Below are 16220 nucleotides of genomic sequence, written 5' to 3'. Positions count from 1 at the left end.
TTGCTTTGTACTTACTTTTACTAATTTAATTTGTTTTACATTAATGAATGATTGTCATTTGTAAAATAAAATTGTTAGTAAAATGAATATAAGTGTTAGTAATCATTGATAATTTCTTTTGTTTCATATTATCTGCCACTTTTTAAAATTTCAAGTCTGCATTAATTATATATTTTCCAATTATACCCTTAAATAAGGGTATTTTGATCTATCAATATCTATATATTTTTCTAAAATTAAGACATATTTATTGAGATTTTTAAAACTTGTGGCAAAGTGAAAAAACGACACCTATTTATGAAATAATATATTATTTATATTAAACAGTTCAATATGAGATGAATATTTAAATTGAATAAAATAATATTCATGGTTGGGAATTTGGATTATAATCTAATAAAATTTTGGAAAAGACTACTGAAACATTTACATCAACGGGCCTACCTATATTTACGGATCAGCCCGTATTAATCTTTTCGGATCTTTGTGACCCAACTGAAAAGCCCATGTTTAACAGTAATTAATGAGCTCGGCCGAGGGGTTATCCCTTTCTGCAATTCACACACAGTGGAGGAGAGAGAGATTGATGGAGGAAGAGGAGCACGAGGTGTACGGCGCAGAAATTCCCGACGAAGGTGAAATGGACTCCGACATCGAAATGGATTTGGGGGGTGGGGTGGAATACGATTTTATTAATTTACTGAATCAAAGACCCTACAGAGGTTTGGGGGCTCTATAAATTGAAATCGACCAAATAAAGATAGAACTTAATACATTAAATTAAGGTACGATATTTTTTATTCAAGGAATCAAATTGTTATAATTCTTTCAATTATTTCACGATCCATATATCTGAATTAAGTATCGGAGGGGCTTCCACCGGATCGATCCCGACTTAGTTCACGTTTATTTTTATCGCATGAATCTCCAAATTATTAAGGAGTTTCAAGAATATCGAGCACGTGATTACCCGATTCAATATTTTTATAGGTGACTATTAAACATCATCATATACATAGGATTGGGTCACCAAAATTTCGTAGCCATTGATGACATTAGTTTGAAATCATTATTATGCTTTTTAATAAATATTAATTTGAGTTCACAAAAAGAGTAACATAACTTTTATCTAAATCCTCACCTAGAAGTTATACCTAATATGAATGATAATATTAAGTAGAATTTGAATAGTAATCACCAATTAATAGCTAGGCCACCAAACATATTATTCAATAACTTATTTAGCTTAGCAGAATTAGGGTTGAAAGTCAGATATAATGGATCAAATTTATCTTCTTCTTTTTTTTTTTTTCCGATTTCTTTGGAAAGTACAAAACATTTTTCAATTTCAATTTTAAAATTTAGATATTCATTTCAATTCCAAAAGGTAATTACAACCCTCGATTATGAATCTTCTTACACTTCAATCCTTATGATGTTAAATTCAACATAATCTTCTAGATTATGTGGAATGTTCTCTAATTTATACTTGTTTTGTGCAAAAAATGCAGTTTCTAATGCCAATCTGATATATACGCAAAAAAAAAAACACATCTTATGATCATCTTGTTTCTAAATGTGGAGCTCGAATGAGATAAACCGGTTACAAACTTGAGAATATTTCATATAATCAAGAAGATTCCATATAATAGAAAAGATTCCACTAAATTTAACATCATAATGGTGGACGTGTAAGAAGACTCACAGTTGAGGGGTAATTGTAATCACCCAAACATGAGAGATTTTTTCGTAATTTGACTTTCCCTCAAGGGTTGCCCGTAATTTAACCTAAAATATAAAAATGCCAATTACAAAAAAAAAAAAAATTAATGCAATTAATTTATCGTGCCTAATCCAAATTCCTCACCCCACGCGCGCGCGCATATATATATATATATATATATATATATATACTAGTGATGGAGCACCGCGCAAGGCGCGGTGCCCGGTTGATTCATACGAATAAAAAATAAGAGAAAATAATGCAGGCAACGGTGAAGGAGAAGGAGATTTCTTTAATTTCAGAATTAATATTCTTTTTCAGATTCTTCCAAATTAAAACGGAAATACAATGCAAAACAGGTTACAGAAAGCCAAAAATAAGCATATTAATGATGGAAAGAAATTAAATTAATTTTCCATAAATCTCGAAGAACTAACCAAGCGGGTTATGCCGAATCGTAGAAGAAACAGCAGCTCCAGCAGCTGAAGCCTCTGAAACTTCTTCCTTGTTGCTATTGTTATTACCTACTTCAAAGAGGAAACACAATAATGAGAAGCTAATCTTAATTTCTTGATAGTTTATTTAGGTGGATACAACTTGCTGGAACTTTGTTCAATAATCTATAAAAGATGCAAAATCATTAAATCAAACTAAATGAATGCATGACTTGTTGAAGTAATTAGGTAAAAAAGAAGGAGAATAAATTAAATGCAAGAACTGACCACAACTGATGCTGTGTAGCCAAGAATTAAGCCTTTTCTTCAACATTCGTTGAAGCATATTTGATACAAATGCTTTCAGCTTTTAACAGTCTCTTCTCATCTTTAAAGCCCATGAATTGCAGAGGATATACTTTCTTTAGTCCTGAGAAATGAACTAATATAATAATAGAACATGACGAGCCTGGCCTAGTTTTCCTGAGGTTTTGCAGTAGCAGCAGCAACTTTCTCGGGTTCATTCGGCTTCAGCAGCAAATCCGATATTCTTGCAGCCAAACTCTGTTTTGCTGAAGGGGATACACCGTGCCTACCGATAATCGACTCAAGCACTGCTTCCAAGAGTTGTTTGTTCTCTATGACCGCGCTCAGGGGTCGAATCATCTTTGGAGAAGCTAATCTGCAGATCAACAACACACAGTAAAGGAGTCGATTAATAGAGGCGAAAAAAGCAAGTCATCGTTCATCATCTTAATTGCCCAAGAAACGTGTGATCACCGTTGATGAGCCCTCCGGTGATTGAGTGAAGAGGATAGAGCTTCCAGGAGGGAAGTTTTCGTCGCTAAATACTTGGAGGAACTTTTCGATTGCGGCAGACTCTGCATCGGTGTATTTCTCTACTTTTTTCCAGTAGGCGACGCAGTTTTCTGCTACCTTCTCGGAGTATTGTTTGCCAGTTAATGGCAGTATCGTTGTCACGTTTGTGAATTTCTCAAAGGCATCTAAAAATTAACAATTAGGGATTAATAACTTTTTCTTAAAAGAAAAAAAAAAAAAAAAAAAAAAAAACTGAAAATTGAATCCTTACCAGTGACGATGTCTCCGAAGAAGTCGAGGGAATCCGTCAATTCGTCGGCGGTCTTGCCATTCCACTTAACGGCGAGTGACTGTACAACGTTATCTTCTAGGTAAACCCCAATTGCAGTGAATTTGATGAACCTCCCCTCGATCTCCATCCCTCTCACCCCTGCGCATGTTATCAATAACCATATCAGCGGCGCTGATTTTGAAATTGCACTACTGCTTCAGCAGATAAACGAGAGAACTAACCTGCGCCGCCGAGGAAGAAGGTCTTGGTGGAACCGGGAGGGTTGATCGCTGGAGGAAATACGCATGATTCGACCTGGACTTGTAAAATTAAAGACACTGATATTGCTTAAAATTAAAATTTAAGCAATATTCAATCATAAAAAAATAGCTGAGGAGGGCGGCGATCAGGGAGGTCTTGAAGAGGAAGGCGGAGGGAAGAGAGGGAGGAAAGTAGCTGCGGGGGTGGATGGCTACCTGGGAATTCTTGAGATTGACGGCGGATCCGGAAGGAACATCGGAATTTCCGGGGAGAAGGGAGGCGCGGCGGAGCAGGTGGAGGAAAGGTGCGGTGGGAAGAGACGTTGGCGGCAGAGGCGGTGGGCGGCGAACGCGCGTGGAGGTGGGGGGGGGGGGGGGGGGGGAACGATTCCCGCTGCCATGGTTGTGTGGCAAGGAAGAAAGAGGAAGGCCCCTGAGTGGAGAAGAAGAGCGGTGGGGCAGTCAGCATTTGCGGCGGCAGAAAGGAGAGAAGGGAAAAAGGGGAAAAAAAAAAAAAAAGGAAAAGAAGTAGGTCGATCGTGCATTTTCTGAAAGAAAAGGAAAAAGAAAAGAAAGCTGCACGGTGATTGGTGGATTGAAACGAAACGGCGCCGTTTCAGATTAAAAGGGGCCAAAAATAAAGCGTAGAAAATAGGGGGGCGAGAATTGGGGGTTATCAACATATATATATACTTAATATATATATATATATATATATATATATATATATATATATATATATATATATATGGGATTTTTATGCAAAAGTCCCCAACCAAACATGTTTATTATTCTAGGTTTAGGGGACATATCTCTTTTACCAATAAGCCCATCCCTTTAATATTTATTATAACTAAAGGAAACATTCATGTATATCCCAATATTACCCTCAACCATTTATACCCAATTCTTAATTGTAATCCAAATTAATCAATTTTGTCCATAAAAGTTCAATTTTGACCACAAAAATTCAATTTTGACTTTTTTTTGGAGTATAATTTAATATGCTCCAATTTCATCCTTAACTTAATTTAATCTCAATTGACCCCAAATTTCACAAATTATTAAATTTTGACCCAAAACTTTTTTTTTTTCAAAAAATATTTTTTTTTTCAAAAACTTTTTTTTTGCCGCCGGATTCCGGCGTTGACTTTTTTAATTTTTTTTTTTTTTTTTTTTTTTTTTTTCTTTCTTCCGGATTTTTTCGCCGGTTTCCAGCGTTGACCGGCGGTCAACGCCGGTCTCCGGCGTTGACTTTTTTTTTTTTTTTTTTTTTTTTTTTTTTCTTCCGGATTTTTTTTTCCGCCGGATTTTTTCGCCGGTTTCCGGCGGTCTCTTTTTTTAGTGTTTTTTAAGTTTTTTTTTTTTTTTGGTTTGTTTTGTTTTTCCACGTCCGCCGCTAAACGTTGACCGTAATTGTGCTGTCACTGACAGTAAATTAACGTAATTATACTGTCAATGATAGTTAATTAACGTAATTGTACTACCGTTGACATTACATTTATGTAATTGTGCTGCCGTTGACAGTAAATTAATGCAATATTATATTTTTTTATTTATTATTATTTTTTTTTATTTTTTTTTGATTTATTGACAAGTCAACGTAATTATATTACTGTCGTTGACAGTAAAATAACTGTAAACACAATAATATTACTGTCAACAACATCAATATTATTATTTTTTTGTGGTGTTTGTATTAATATTACTGTCTATTATTGTAATATTACTGTAAACACAATAATATTACTGTGGTTGACGGTAATATTACTGTTTGTTATAGTAATATTCCTGTCAACCACATCAATATTATTCTTTTGTTTGGATATTTTGTTTGTTTGAGTTATTCACGGAGTAACGTAATAATATTACTGTCTACTATTGTAATATTACTGTTGCTATAGTAATATTACTGTCACTCACAGTAATATTAATTCTTTTGGTTTTTTTTATTTTGTTTAAATTTGTTGAACGGACAACATAGTAATATTACTTTATTATACAATAATAATGAATTTTGTTGTGTTAATATTAATGTGCTAGAGATTAATATAGCAATATCACTGTGTTAAACTATAGTTTAGTTATTTTTACTGTGTTTAACAGTAATATAGTTAATATTACTGTCATTCAAAGCAATATTGTTGTTTAAACGGAAAAAAAAGTTACAGAAAAAAAAATTAAAAAAAAAATAAAATAAAAAAAATAAAAAAAAGTCAACGCCGGAGACCGGTGTTTACCGCCGGTCAACGCCGGAATCCGGAAAAAAAAAAAAAAAAAAAAAGTCAACGCCGGAGACCGGCGTTGACCGCCGGTCAACGCCGGAATCCGGCGGAAAAAAAAAGTTTTTGAAAAAAAAAAATTTGTGAAAAAAAAAAGTTTTGGGTCAAAATTGAATAATTTGTGAAATTTGGGGTCAAATTGAAGTTAAATTAAGTTAAGGATGAAATTGGAGCATATAAAAGTAAGATGGGTTATTTTAGTCCTTTACATAAATCTGGACCATGTGTGGACTTATTGGTAAAGGAGAATATTGTCTGGATCTCTTTATGAATAAGTTCCCACTGATGGGCTTATTTGTAATATGCCCTATATATATATATATATATATATATATATATATATATATATATATATATATATATATATATATATATATATATATATATATATATATATATATTGCATGAATTATAAAGTATATAAACAGTGTTTTCCTAGTTGGAGAAATTATAATAATGGATTCTCATGCAACTAGTGTTCCAAGATGGACACCTAGCCCGAGCCCGATCAAGAAGCCCGTCATAAGCCACGATACTAATACTGATGAAATTACGCCGGCGGCCAACAGCTCGAAACTGGGTTTTCCGTTCAGCATCCGCCGCCCGTCTTCCGATGCTGGCTCCGGCAATGGAGCGGCGCCGGAGGCCGCGTTGGGAAATTTGGGAGGTGGGATTTACCTGACGTGGAAGGATTTGTGGGTGACGGTGCCGGAAAAGAAGGCGGCGGCGGCGGAGGGGCGGCGGCCGATTCTGATGGGAGTTAGCGGTTACGTTGAGCCTGGTGAGGTTTTAGCTGTCATGGGGCCTTCTGGTTGTGGAAAGTCTACTCTTCTCAATGCATTGGCCGGTAACTATTCTCCAGTTTGTACCTATTTTATCCCATTCGAACTCCTCGTTTTGAAATTATCATAAGATGTGTCTATTATTTTGTAAATATTTAATTTTGGTGCATCAGAAACTGTATTTTTTCAAAAAAAAAAAAAAATAAGTACCAAATGAAGAATATTCCACGCAATCTAGAAGATTATGTTGAGGGGTGATTGTAAATACTCAAATTACAAAGAAAGAAAGATATTTTCGTAATTTACCCTATGTTGTATTTTTTGGAATTGAAGTATCCATGCATATAAGATTATATTCTTTTCACATTTATCATCAATTTGATGTTTGGAAAGTGGTAATTAAAAACATTAATTCTTATTTCAGGGAGGCTAGATTCTAACACAAGACAGAAGGGAGATATTCTAATCAACGGCCGAAAGAAAGCACTAGCATTTGGCACTTCTGTAAGAAAAACATTCATTCATGATTTTAAACTTACCAACAATTTAATTCAACATATAATAGATATTCTTAACTACAATCAAAATCTACTTTCAAGGCATACCTGACTCAAGACGACACGTTAATGACAACGTTGACCGTACGAGAAGCGGTCCACTACTCCGCCCTCCTCCAGCTCCCAAACACAATGTCCAACTCCGAAAAGAAAAAACGGGCCGAGGACACTATCAAAGAGATGGGCCTACAAGACGCGGTGGATACGAGAATCGGAGGGTGGAGCGTGAAGGGGCTCAGCGGTGGACAAAAGAGGAGAGTGAGCATTTGCATCGAGATACTGACGAGGCCCCAACTTCTATTTTTGGACGAGCCCACGAGCGGTTTGGACAGCGCTTCTTCTTACCATGTCATGAGCCGTATTATCAAAATCGCGCGGCAGGATAGACGGACGGTCGTTGTCTCGATTCATCAGCCGAGCGGGGAGGTTTTTGATCTCTTCCATAATCTTTGCCTTTTGTCATCTGGAAGAGTTGTTTACTTTGGTTCGACTTCGGCTGCAAATTCGGTAACGTTTTTCACTTACTATTTTTTTTTCCAACGAAAAGTATTATCCAATCAAGCACGTCCGATTTCCACTTTTATAATTATTACGGGCAAATTACGGCCACCCCGCTGAGTTATGATCAAATTACGAAAACCCCCTCTCCTATTTGGGTAATTAGTAATTACAGCCAAACAAGAGGGGAATTCGTAATTTTGCCATACCTGAGGGGTGGCCGTAATTTGCCCTAAGTATTACTAATTAGTTGGCTAAAAATATTTATACTTTCTTGTGATTGTGTAACAGTTTTTTGCTTCAAATGGCTTCCCTTGCCCATCAATGAGGAATCCATCGGACCACTATCTCAGGACAATTAACAAAGACTTTGATGTTGTGAGTAATTAAATTCAGAAATTAAATAAATAATCTCTCTCTTAATTAGTTTTATTTTGTTACGTTGTTTCGAGAAATTGGACACAACTGATTTTTGTACGTATAGGATATCGAACAAGGACTCGACGGAACCATAACTGCAACGGAAGCAGTCAACGTACTTACTGATTCGTACAAGTCTTCTCACGCATACGAGCACGTTCAAAAACAAGTACAAGATATATGTCTAAAGGTATACATATATAACTACATGCATTAAAGTCGAATATATCTAAGTATTCATTCGAATATATTAATTACTCGATTTGAAATTTGTATTTAGAGTGGAGAAGCATTGGAGAAGAAGGGAAGCCATGCAGGGTTTATTACTCAATGCGTTGTTCTAACTCAAAGATCGTTCGTGAACATGTATCGTGATCTCGGGTACTATTGGCTTCGTTTAGCGATATATATCGCACTTTGCTTGTGTGTCGGAACTATATATTATGACATTGGCCATAGCTATGGATCCATTCAGGTAATTAATTTTTCTTAAAGCAATTTTGTTATTGATGAGAATTTAAATTAATTCACTAATTTGACGACTTTTTTTTTCGATTTATTTTGGCAGGCTAGAGGCTCGATGCTGTTTTTTGTTGCAGCTTTCTTGACATTTATGGCTATTGGTGGCTTCCCTTCTTTCGTCGAGGACATGAAGGTAATTATGTCTCGTATTTCATAGGGATGACAATGTTGATTCGACCGGTTTGGTATATTCACCCGCCCATTAATAAATGGGTCGGGTACGGATACTAAATTAAATGTCGTTACCGCCCCTTATATATGAGTATTATTACTATAATGCTCACATTTTCCGTCTTTTCAACTGCAGATCTTCACACGAGAAAGACTGAACGGCCACTACGGCGTGGCCGCATTCGTCGTGGGGAATACAATATCTTCAATCCCGTACTTAATGCTGATCTCACTACTACCGGGCGCAATGGCATATTACTTAGTCGGCTTGCAAAAAAGCATCGACCACTTCGTATGCTTCTTAATAGTTCTATTCACGTGCATGATGCTGGTCGAAAGCCTAATGATGATCGTCGCGAGCGTGGTCCCCGATTTCCTCATGGGGATCATAACGGGGGCCGGGATCCAAGGGGTGATGATGCTCAACGGGGGTTTCTTCCGATTGCCCGACGACCTCCCGAAGCCGTTCTGGAGGTACCCTATGTACTATATCGCGTTCCACAAGTACGCGGACCAAGGGTTCTTCAAGAACGAGTTCGAGGGGCTTACGTTCCCGAACGAGCTGGCGGGAGGGGCGTCGACTATAACGGGGGAGGAGATCTTGAGGAATGTTTGGCAAGTGGAGATGGGGTACTCTAAGTGGATTGATGTTGCTATTCTCTTTGGTATGGTTGTTTTGTATAGGTTTATGTTTTTGGGTATCATAAAAGCTAAGGAAAAGTTTAGGCCTATGATTAGAGCTTTTCTTGCGGGTAATGCTAAGGATTAAGGGTGCATATATATATACTATAGTTTGAATAAGTGCTTTTGAACAACTTACTAATGTTTAGTCCGAGTGGTTTTGAAATTGCTACTTTAATGGAATTTGGTGAGAGGTCGGGAGTTCAAATCTCTTTGAATTCGTGTGTTTTGTTTGTAAAATGCCACATTAAAAGGCAACTATTTTGTATGTGTGTGTATTTTTTTTAAAGAATATTGTTGCAAATTGCTTTATACTTACTTTTACTAATTTAATTTGTTTTACATTAACCAATGATAGTAATTTGTAAAATGAAATTGTTAGTGAATGGTTGATTTTTGTAACTTATGTTCATAGCATATGATTTGATAAATGATGTATGGAGCTACAAACCGCCAATTAGTGTTACTATTATTATTTTTCCCTAATTTTGTGTCTTTGTATGGCATATTTTTAGGCTACATGAATATAAGTGTATTAATTGGCCACAATTGAGATACTGTCAAATTACGAAAAAAAATTCCCACGTTTTGATAATTACAACCAATTCACCAATTATGAATTTTCTTACACGTCCATTACCGCGGTATCAAATTTAGTAAAATCTTATATATTATGTTGAATATTCTCCAGTTTGTACCTGATTTATCCCATTTGAGCTCCACATTTTGAAACAAAATGATCGTAAGATGTGTCTCTTGGCTTGTAAATATCAGATTGTGGCACCATCAGAAACTGCATTTTTTTGCACAAAACGAGTACAAATTAGAGAAGAGAACATTCCTCGGACATATAAGAATATTCATAGTTGAAGGGTTATTGTACTTACCCAAACACGAGGGGTGTTTTTCGTAATTTGACCTTACCTCATGGTGGATGATGGGGGACAGTAATTTAGCCTATTAATCATACATTTTGGAAACTATATTATTTATATCAAATAGTTCAATATGAGATGAATATTTAAATTGAATAAAATAATATTCATGGTTGGAAATTTGGATTATATAATCTAATAAAATTTTGGAAAAGACTACTGAAACATTTACATCTACGGGCCTACCTATATTTACGGATCAGCCCGTATTTGATCTTTTCGGATCTTTGTGACCCAACTGGAAAGCCCATATTTAACAGTAATTAATGAGCTCGGCCGAGGGGTTATCGCTTTCGGCAATTCACACACAGTGGAGGAGGGAGAGAGAGAGAGAGATTGATGGAGGAAGAAGAGCACGAGGTGTACGGCGCAGAAATTCCCGACGAAGGTGAAATGGACGCCGACGTCGAAATGCCCGGAGCCGAAGAAGACGCCGCCTCCAAGGTTTATTATAATTTCGTTTTTCGATTTCATAATTAGTTTTGTAATACGCGTTGATCGTGTTACGGATGTGTGCGAGCTTTAATCGGATCTGGTATTTGTTAAGGAATTGGATGAGATGAAGAAGCGATTGAAGGAGATGGAGGAGGAAGCGGCGGCGCTTCGTGAAATGCAGGCGAAGGTTGAGAAGGAGATGGGCGCCGCTCAAGGTTTTAATCTTTTCACTGAATTTTTCTCTGATTTTTGTTCTGAATTTATTGATTTTGATGCTTATAAGGTTAATCTTTTGATTGATTATTCAATGGAACGGAAAATATTGAAATGTTTCGTGAATGATAAACGAATTCCAATGTACGCAAATGTTTGGTTTGATCATCAAATTCTTTCTTATGTTGCTGGCTATTTGTTATTGCTAATGAACTCCACTTTTTTTAGCTGTGTTGCCATTGCCAATGTTTAGCATCTATTATGTGCAGGAGTGCGTTTAAGCTGAGGATGGAGTCTCGATTTTGTTTATTTTTGGCTAATCTAGAGAGAGACCATATAGTTAGAAATTTTACCCATAAATATTTGTCATCTAGTTAATTTTACCCATAAAAGTGAAACCATATGACTTACCGGAATATTTTTTTTAATTATTTTGAAAGATAGACGGCTAATAATGTAAACTTGAGACAGAAAAGTGGCATGCAAAAGCATAACCATTATCAACTAGGGGTTCTGCAACTGGCAAGGACTCGAAGAAGATAGATAGATAGATAGATAGAATGCAGTCTATTTGTTCCGTTCTAGTTTGTTGAATGTTCAACGTTTGAGTGATCTATTTACTTTTCCGTTTTTTTCTTGAATAGATCCTGCTAGTGCTGCTGCTTCTGCGGCCAGCAAGGAGGAGGTGGATTCACGGTCGGTCTACGTTGGAAATGTGAGTACCGATTTCACTTTATGCATCTTTTTCTTTCAACTTATTTAGTTCCAGTTTTATCTTGTCTAATATGTTATGGCCTCGTTTGGTTGGGGAGATTAGCCATGATTAACTAAATAATGGGACTTTGTTTGATGTTTGGTATCCCCAATAACTTGCCGGGTCGACCCGCAAATATTATGTTATCATGCCTTTAGGCATGTTTTTTTTATTGGATCTTCCAAGGTCCAATGATACAATTGGGTTTCATTAGATTATTTAATTTTATCTTAGCTTTATCTTGGCAACCAAACGAGACCTGTATATTGTATGCTATCTGTGGATTTTTTGTTCTTTTTTTTTTTGCACGCTTGTAATCATAGTAATCTTCATGTTATTCACCTAATCCCGTACAATCTGTACATATATTATTCATTTCTTTAGTAAGTGATACTGTTTGCCCTCTTACTCTACGTACTAGATTTATTGCATCTTAGATGCAACACAGCTGGGAATAGAGATACCTTGTGTGCATGTTTATTTTGTATAACTAACCTCTAAGCTGTCAGTCAATCCCATAAGAAAACTTCGATGAGTAAACGAGCACCAATGTCCAATTCTGATTTTTCTTTCAATTTCTGAATATTTATCTTAACAAATAGAGTAGTTTGTTATCGTGATTATCCTTTGATGCTATCTGAAAAGATTTTGATTTAACATTATTTAGACCTCTTTTGGATTTAATACTTCTCACTGATCGCAGGGCTGGTCAGATCCCTGAGTAACATTGCCATTAGCCTTATATAGTGATGATGAAAGCAATTCTTCTGCCATTAAGTGGGCTTGCCTGATAATCTGTAATATTACGAGTTTGTATTAAAAGGGAAAAAAGTTAGTAATGAGCTGAAAAGTATTGAGACTTCCCCATGTAAAATTGATAAAAGAAAAAAAAAAAGTCTCAAGGATGGGGACAAAAAAGAGCAAAAAGAAAAAAAAAAAAAAAGAAAAAAAAAGAAGAAAAAAAAGAAGAAAAAATCAAAAAGAGGAAAAGAAAAAAGTGATAATGCGAACGAGATATGAAGTATTTTTTCTAGTTTCGTGCTACTATCAGGCGACTAGTTATGTATCTTACACATGTATATATGACTTAAAAGGTCAAATGTAGTCATTATGTTATCCAAGATGAATCCTTGCTGTGCATCTGAAGAGTCGAGGCTGGTGACTGCCACATCACTTCGGTGGCTAAGTTCTTCATTGCTGATTGAGCTGGTGGATAAGGTGCTTCAGATTTCGGTTTGTTATAGAAGCTGATGCGGTGAGGTGTATTTACTTGGATTTGATTTTGCTTTTTCCCCATTTTTCCCCAGATCGGTGTCAAAGAACCATTTGAAGAAGCCTGTCTCTTAAACACCCTTGCTATAACAAATAAATTTGCTTGCCACCTTTGGATCATTTGCTTGAGATTTCATTAGATATATAGTACATTGCATCATTTGTTACCCCTCTTCCAACTCCTTGCATATCGCTTCCTTCTCATTTAGTTTTTTTTTATTATTTTATTTTTATTTTTAAATGCCGTATCTTTTTGAATTCTTTGCTAGAAATAAAATGAAGACATGATATTGTGATGAGAAAATTGCACTTCCTTGCGATACTGGGGCACAACCTCTTGCTTAAGTCTAGCTTTTGCGGAGATTTCCTTTCGTTGTGTTACAACTTAAATAGTTATATGAGTACCGATTTGTTTAACTCTATTGTGATTCATTACACGTGAGTTGGTTTGAAGGGATTTGAATAACGTGTCAAGAAAATGACTTGCGGGTATTAGAGTTCGATTCATGGGAGAATTTTAGGTGGGAGAGGCAAATTTTGTTCTGGTGTCAATTTGGGGCCCACGTATTTGCTTGCTTATTTCGTGGTAGTGGCATTTGATTATTTACAGTGAGACTTGATAGGGGAAAATAATGATTTTCTGCATGGCTATTATAAACTCTTGCATGGCTCGCTATGCAATTTGAAATAAATCAAAAGAGATTTAACAGAACGAAGAGTTTGATGAAAAAATTGTCATTCTACTACTCGACTCTTGCTGAATCTTCTATTACAGATCCTTCTTTTTCTTGTTTTATTTTTTGTCAATTCACTTACACTTACTGAATATTGTGTTACAGGTGGATTATGCATGCACTCCTGAGGAGGTACAGCAGCATTTTCAATCGTGCGGAACGGTAAATCGAGTGACAATTTTGACCGATAAATTTGGGCAGCCAAAGGGTTTTGCATACGTTGAATTTCTTGAACAAGAAGCTATTCAAGAAGCCCTGCAACTGAACGAGTCTGAGCTACATGGACGCCAATTAAAGGTCGAATAAATATCATTTTCTGTTTTTTTTTTGGCCAAAAAAATGCTTGGAGTTTTATTTATTGTAATTGCTTAATTTGTAATATTTTGCAGGTTATGGCGAAAAGGACTAATGTTCCTGGAATGAAACAGTTTCGTGGAAGACGATTTAACCCTTACCTTTCATATGGATTCAGGAGGCCTTACGTACCCCCTTATTTCTATTCTCCGTATGGTTACGGGTAAGTTTTTTTCTTTCTTATTCTCTCTTTCAGCTACTTTTTTTTTTTTAATTACCTTTTTAAAGTATGTTTGGAAATTACACAACCTAAATTTAGTAAATGAAATTTTTACCCTTGCTAAAATATTTGTTATTTGAGACGGAAGTACAGTACCGTAAGGGTGCTAAACGAGCTGAGCCGATTCGTGAGCTCGATGAGCCGGCTCGAAAAAAGCTCAAACTCCAACTCGAGTATTTTCTTAGTTGTTCATGCACTCGCAAAATTCTTTCAATAGTCGCAATTTTTATGCATATTTTGACGAGAATAAAAAATATTAATTGACCAGTATAAGTTACATTTTTAGTGAAGCTTGTGTTTTTAGCCACTTAAAAATTCGAAAAATAAATAACATGTGTTCATAACATTTACTTGCAGCAAGGCACCAAGGTTCAGGCGTCCAGGCCGCTACATGCCGTATTACTGATATATTAAATGCAATTTGGTTCGTCACGGATGCAGGCTTCAATCTATTATTGCTTCCTTCATTAATATAATATATAATTCGTGTGTCGTTAAGCAGTTAACGACCAGATAAGTTTGTTTTAGGTATTGTGACGATTCATGCCATTCCATGGCGTAACTGTATTGTTATTATTATTATTGTTATTGTTATTATCTTTTTAAGTAGACGAAGTTTTTATTAGCACATATTGTTGGAATTATTGGAAATTAGAATTGGATCAAAAATGGAAATTCATTATACACAACCAAAAATGATATATAAACATTATTGGGATTTAGGTGTTTATTGCATTCAACGCTCTTGGGTTTAGATTAATTGCAAAAAATACCCCTATATTTAGGGGAAATCGACATAAATATCCATTGGTTGCATAAGCACTTGTGGTTTTTTGGAGATGCATCTGATAAATAATTTTGGTATAAATTAATATTCAAAGCAATAAAATGTAATATAAATTAATTGTATTATAAAAAAATCCTTAAAACCACGTGTTTGTGATGTGAATCCACCAATCAACTCAAATAGACAATGTCAATTTGAATAAAATAAGAAAATAAGTTAAACTTCGGTTCAAACTTCAAAGTATTGCAAAAGAGTATATTAATAAATAATAAAAATAATATATAAAATAAAATATAATAGTATTTTTACGAATATAATTATTGTCTAAAGAACGTGTATGATACCTTCTCCCATCAAAATAAAATAATTAAATCACATTTTGCATGGTAGTTTAATTGGTGTAGATTTGCGTCGGTCTGAAATTTTTGTTATTTTTTGAGTCGATAGAGCTAGTTACGCATGCTTAGTCTATATTTTTTTAAATGATCTCACAATTCGTTAAACTGGGGTTTGAGCTGAAAATCGGATTTTGTATTTTTATATTGGAACTTTCATTTTCATCCCATTTATGTTACTCCCTCCGTCCCAATTTAAATGTCGTTTTGGTTTGTTTTGCACATATTAAGAAAAACAATAAATGTGCATAGATTATAGTAAAAAACAGATGAAATTACTAAAATATCCTCGACATTAATTGATTCTCAACTAATTAATTAGGAGTGATTAAGAGTAAAACTGAAAATAATGCAATTAATACTTCATTGAAAATGTAAAATGACAAATAATTTGAGATAAAAAAAACTCTCTAAAAAGACATATAATATGTAAACTTTCTATTATTCTATTATTGATGATTGATTAATGAAATGTAATAAAGTTTTTATTGCACTCACTCGATTGAGTTGACTATCCCATTATATATATGTTTTGTTCGATAATGAAAATAGTGAATATAATAAAATTTGAATCTCCTTGATTGTTCATGACTTTGACCAAATTCTTAAAGGAGAAGCCATCATCTAAAAGATAAGTCATTTTAATTAGAATAAATTGCAGCCAACCCTGAGGTAAGACTAAATTTCGAAAATCTTCCTTA

The 16220-nt window shown here is 35.1% G+C and overlaps 2 protein-coding genes and 1 pseudogene across 4 annotated transcripts; 2 read left to right on the top strand and 1 right to left on the bottom strand.

Moving 5' to 3' along the window:
- The first annotated feature begins 476 nt into the window (after positions 1-476).
- On the top strand, positions 477-14965 carry LOC105972965 (RNA-binding (RRM/RBD/RNP motifs) family protein). Of its 2 annotated transcripts, XM_012997949.2 has the most exons (7): positions 477-635; positions 10744-10799; positions 10903-11005; positions 11648-11718; positions 13869-14060; positions 14153-14280; positions 14695-14965. In XM_012997949.2, exons 1-7 carry the CDS (start codon positions 524-526, stop codon positions 14741-14743), a joined length of 711 nt encoding a protein of 236 aa, XP_012853403.2. In that variant the 5' UTR covers positions 477-523; the 3' UTR covers positions 14744-14965. The 2 variants fall into 2 exon arrangements, with proteins under 2 accessions (XP_012853403.2, XP_012853404.1); XM_012997950.2 differs by lacking the exon at positions 477-635 and having other exon boundaries at positions 10616-10799.
- LOC105969356 (chalcone--flavanone isomerase-like) lies at positions 2553-3631 on the bottom strand (annotated as a pseudogene). Its single transcript, XR_016034784.1, has 4 exons — positions 3490-3631; positions 3248-3406; positions 2938-3161; positions 2553-2839 (listed from the first exon to the last, which is right to left on the bottom strand). The product of XR_016034784.1 is annotated as a chalcone--flavanone isomerase-like (transcript).
- On the top strand, positions 6228-9591 carry LOC105972847 (ABC transporter G family member 1-like). The gene is made up of 8 exons (XM_088827061.1): positions 6228-6636; positions 6996-7075; positions 7171-7635; positions 7918-8004; positions 8111-8236; positions 8327-8521; positions 8615-8701; positions 8876-9591. Exons 1-8 carry the CDS (start codon positions 6246-6248, stop codon positions 9506-9508), a joined length of 2064 nt encoding a protein of 687 aa, XP_088683187.1. The 5' UTR covers positions 6228-6245; the 3' UTR covers positions 9509-9591.
- Positions 14966-16220: the final 1255 nt, after the last annotated feature.

This window comes from Erythranthe guttata, chromosome 12, assembly GCF_056151865.1.
Source record: "Erythranthe guttata isolate IM_541 chromosome 12, IM_541, whole genome shotgun sequence".
NCBI lineage: Eukaryota > Viridiplantae > Streptophyta > Magnoliopsida > Lamiales > Phrymaceae > Erythranthe > Erythranthe guttata.
The sequence above is the reverse complement of the archived record's forward strand: the minus strand, read 5'-3'. Positions and strand labels throughout refer to the sequence as shown.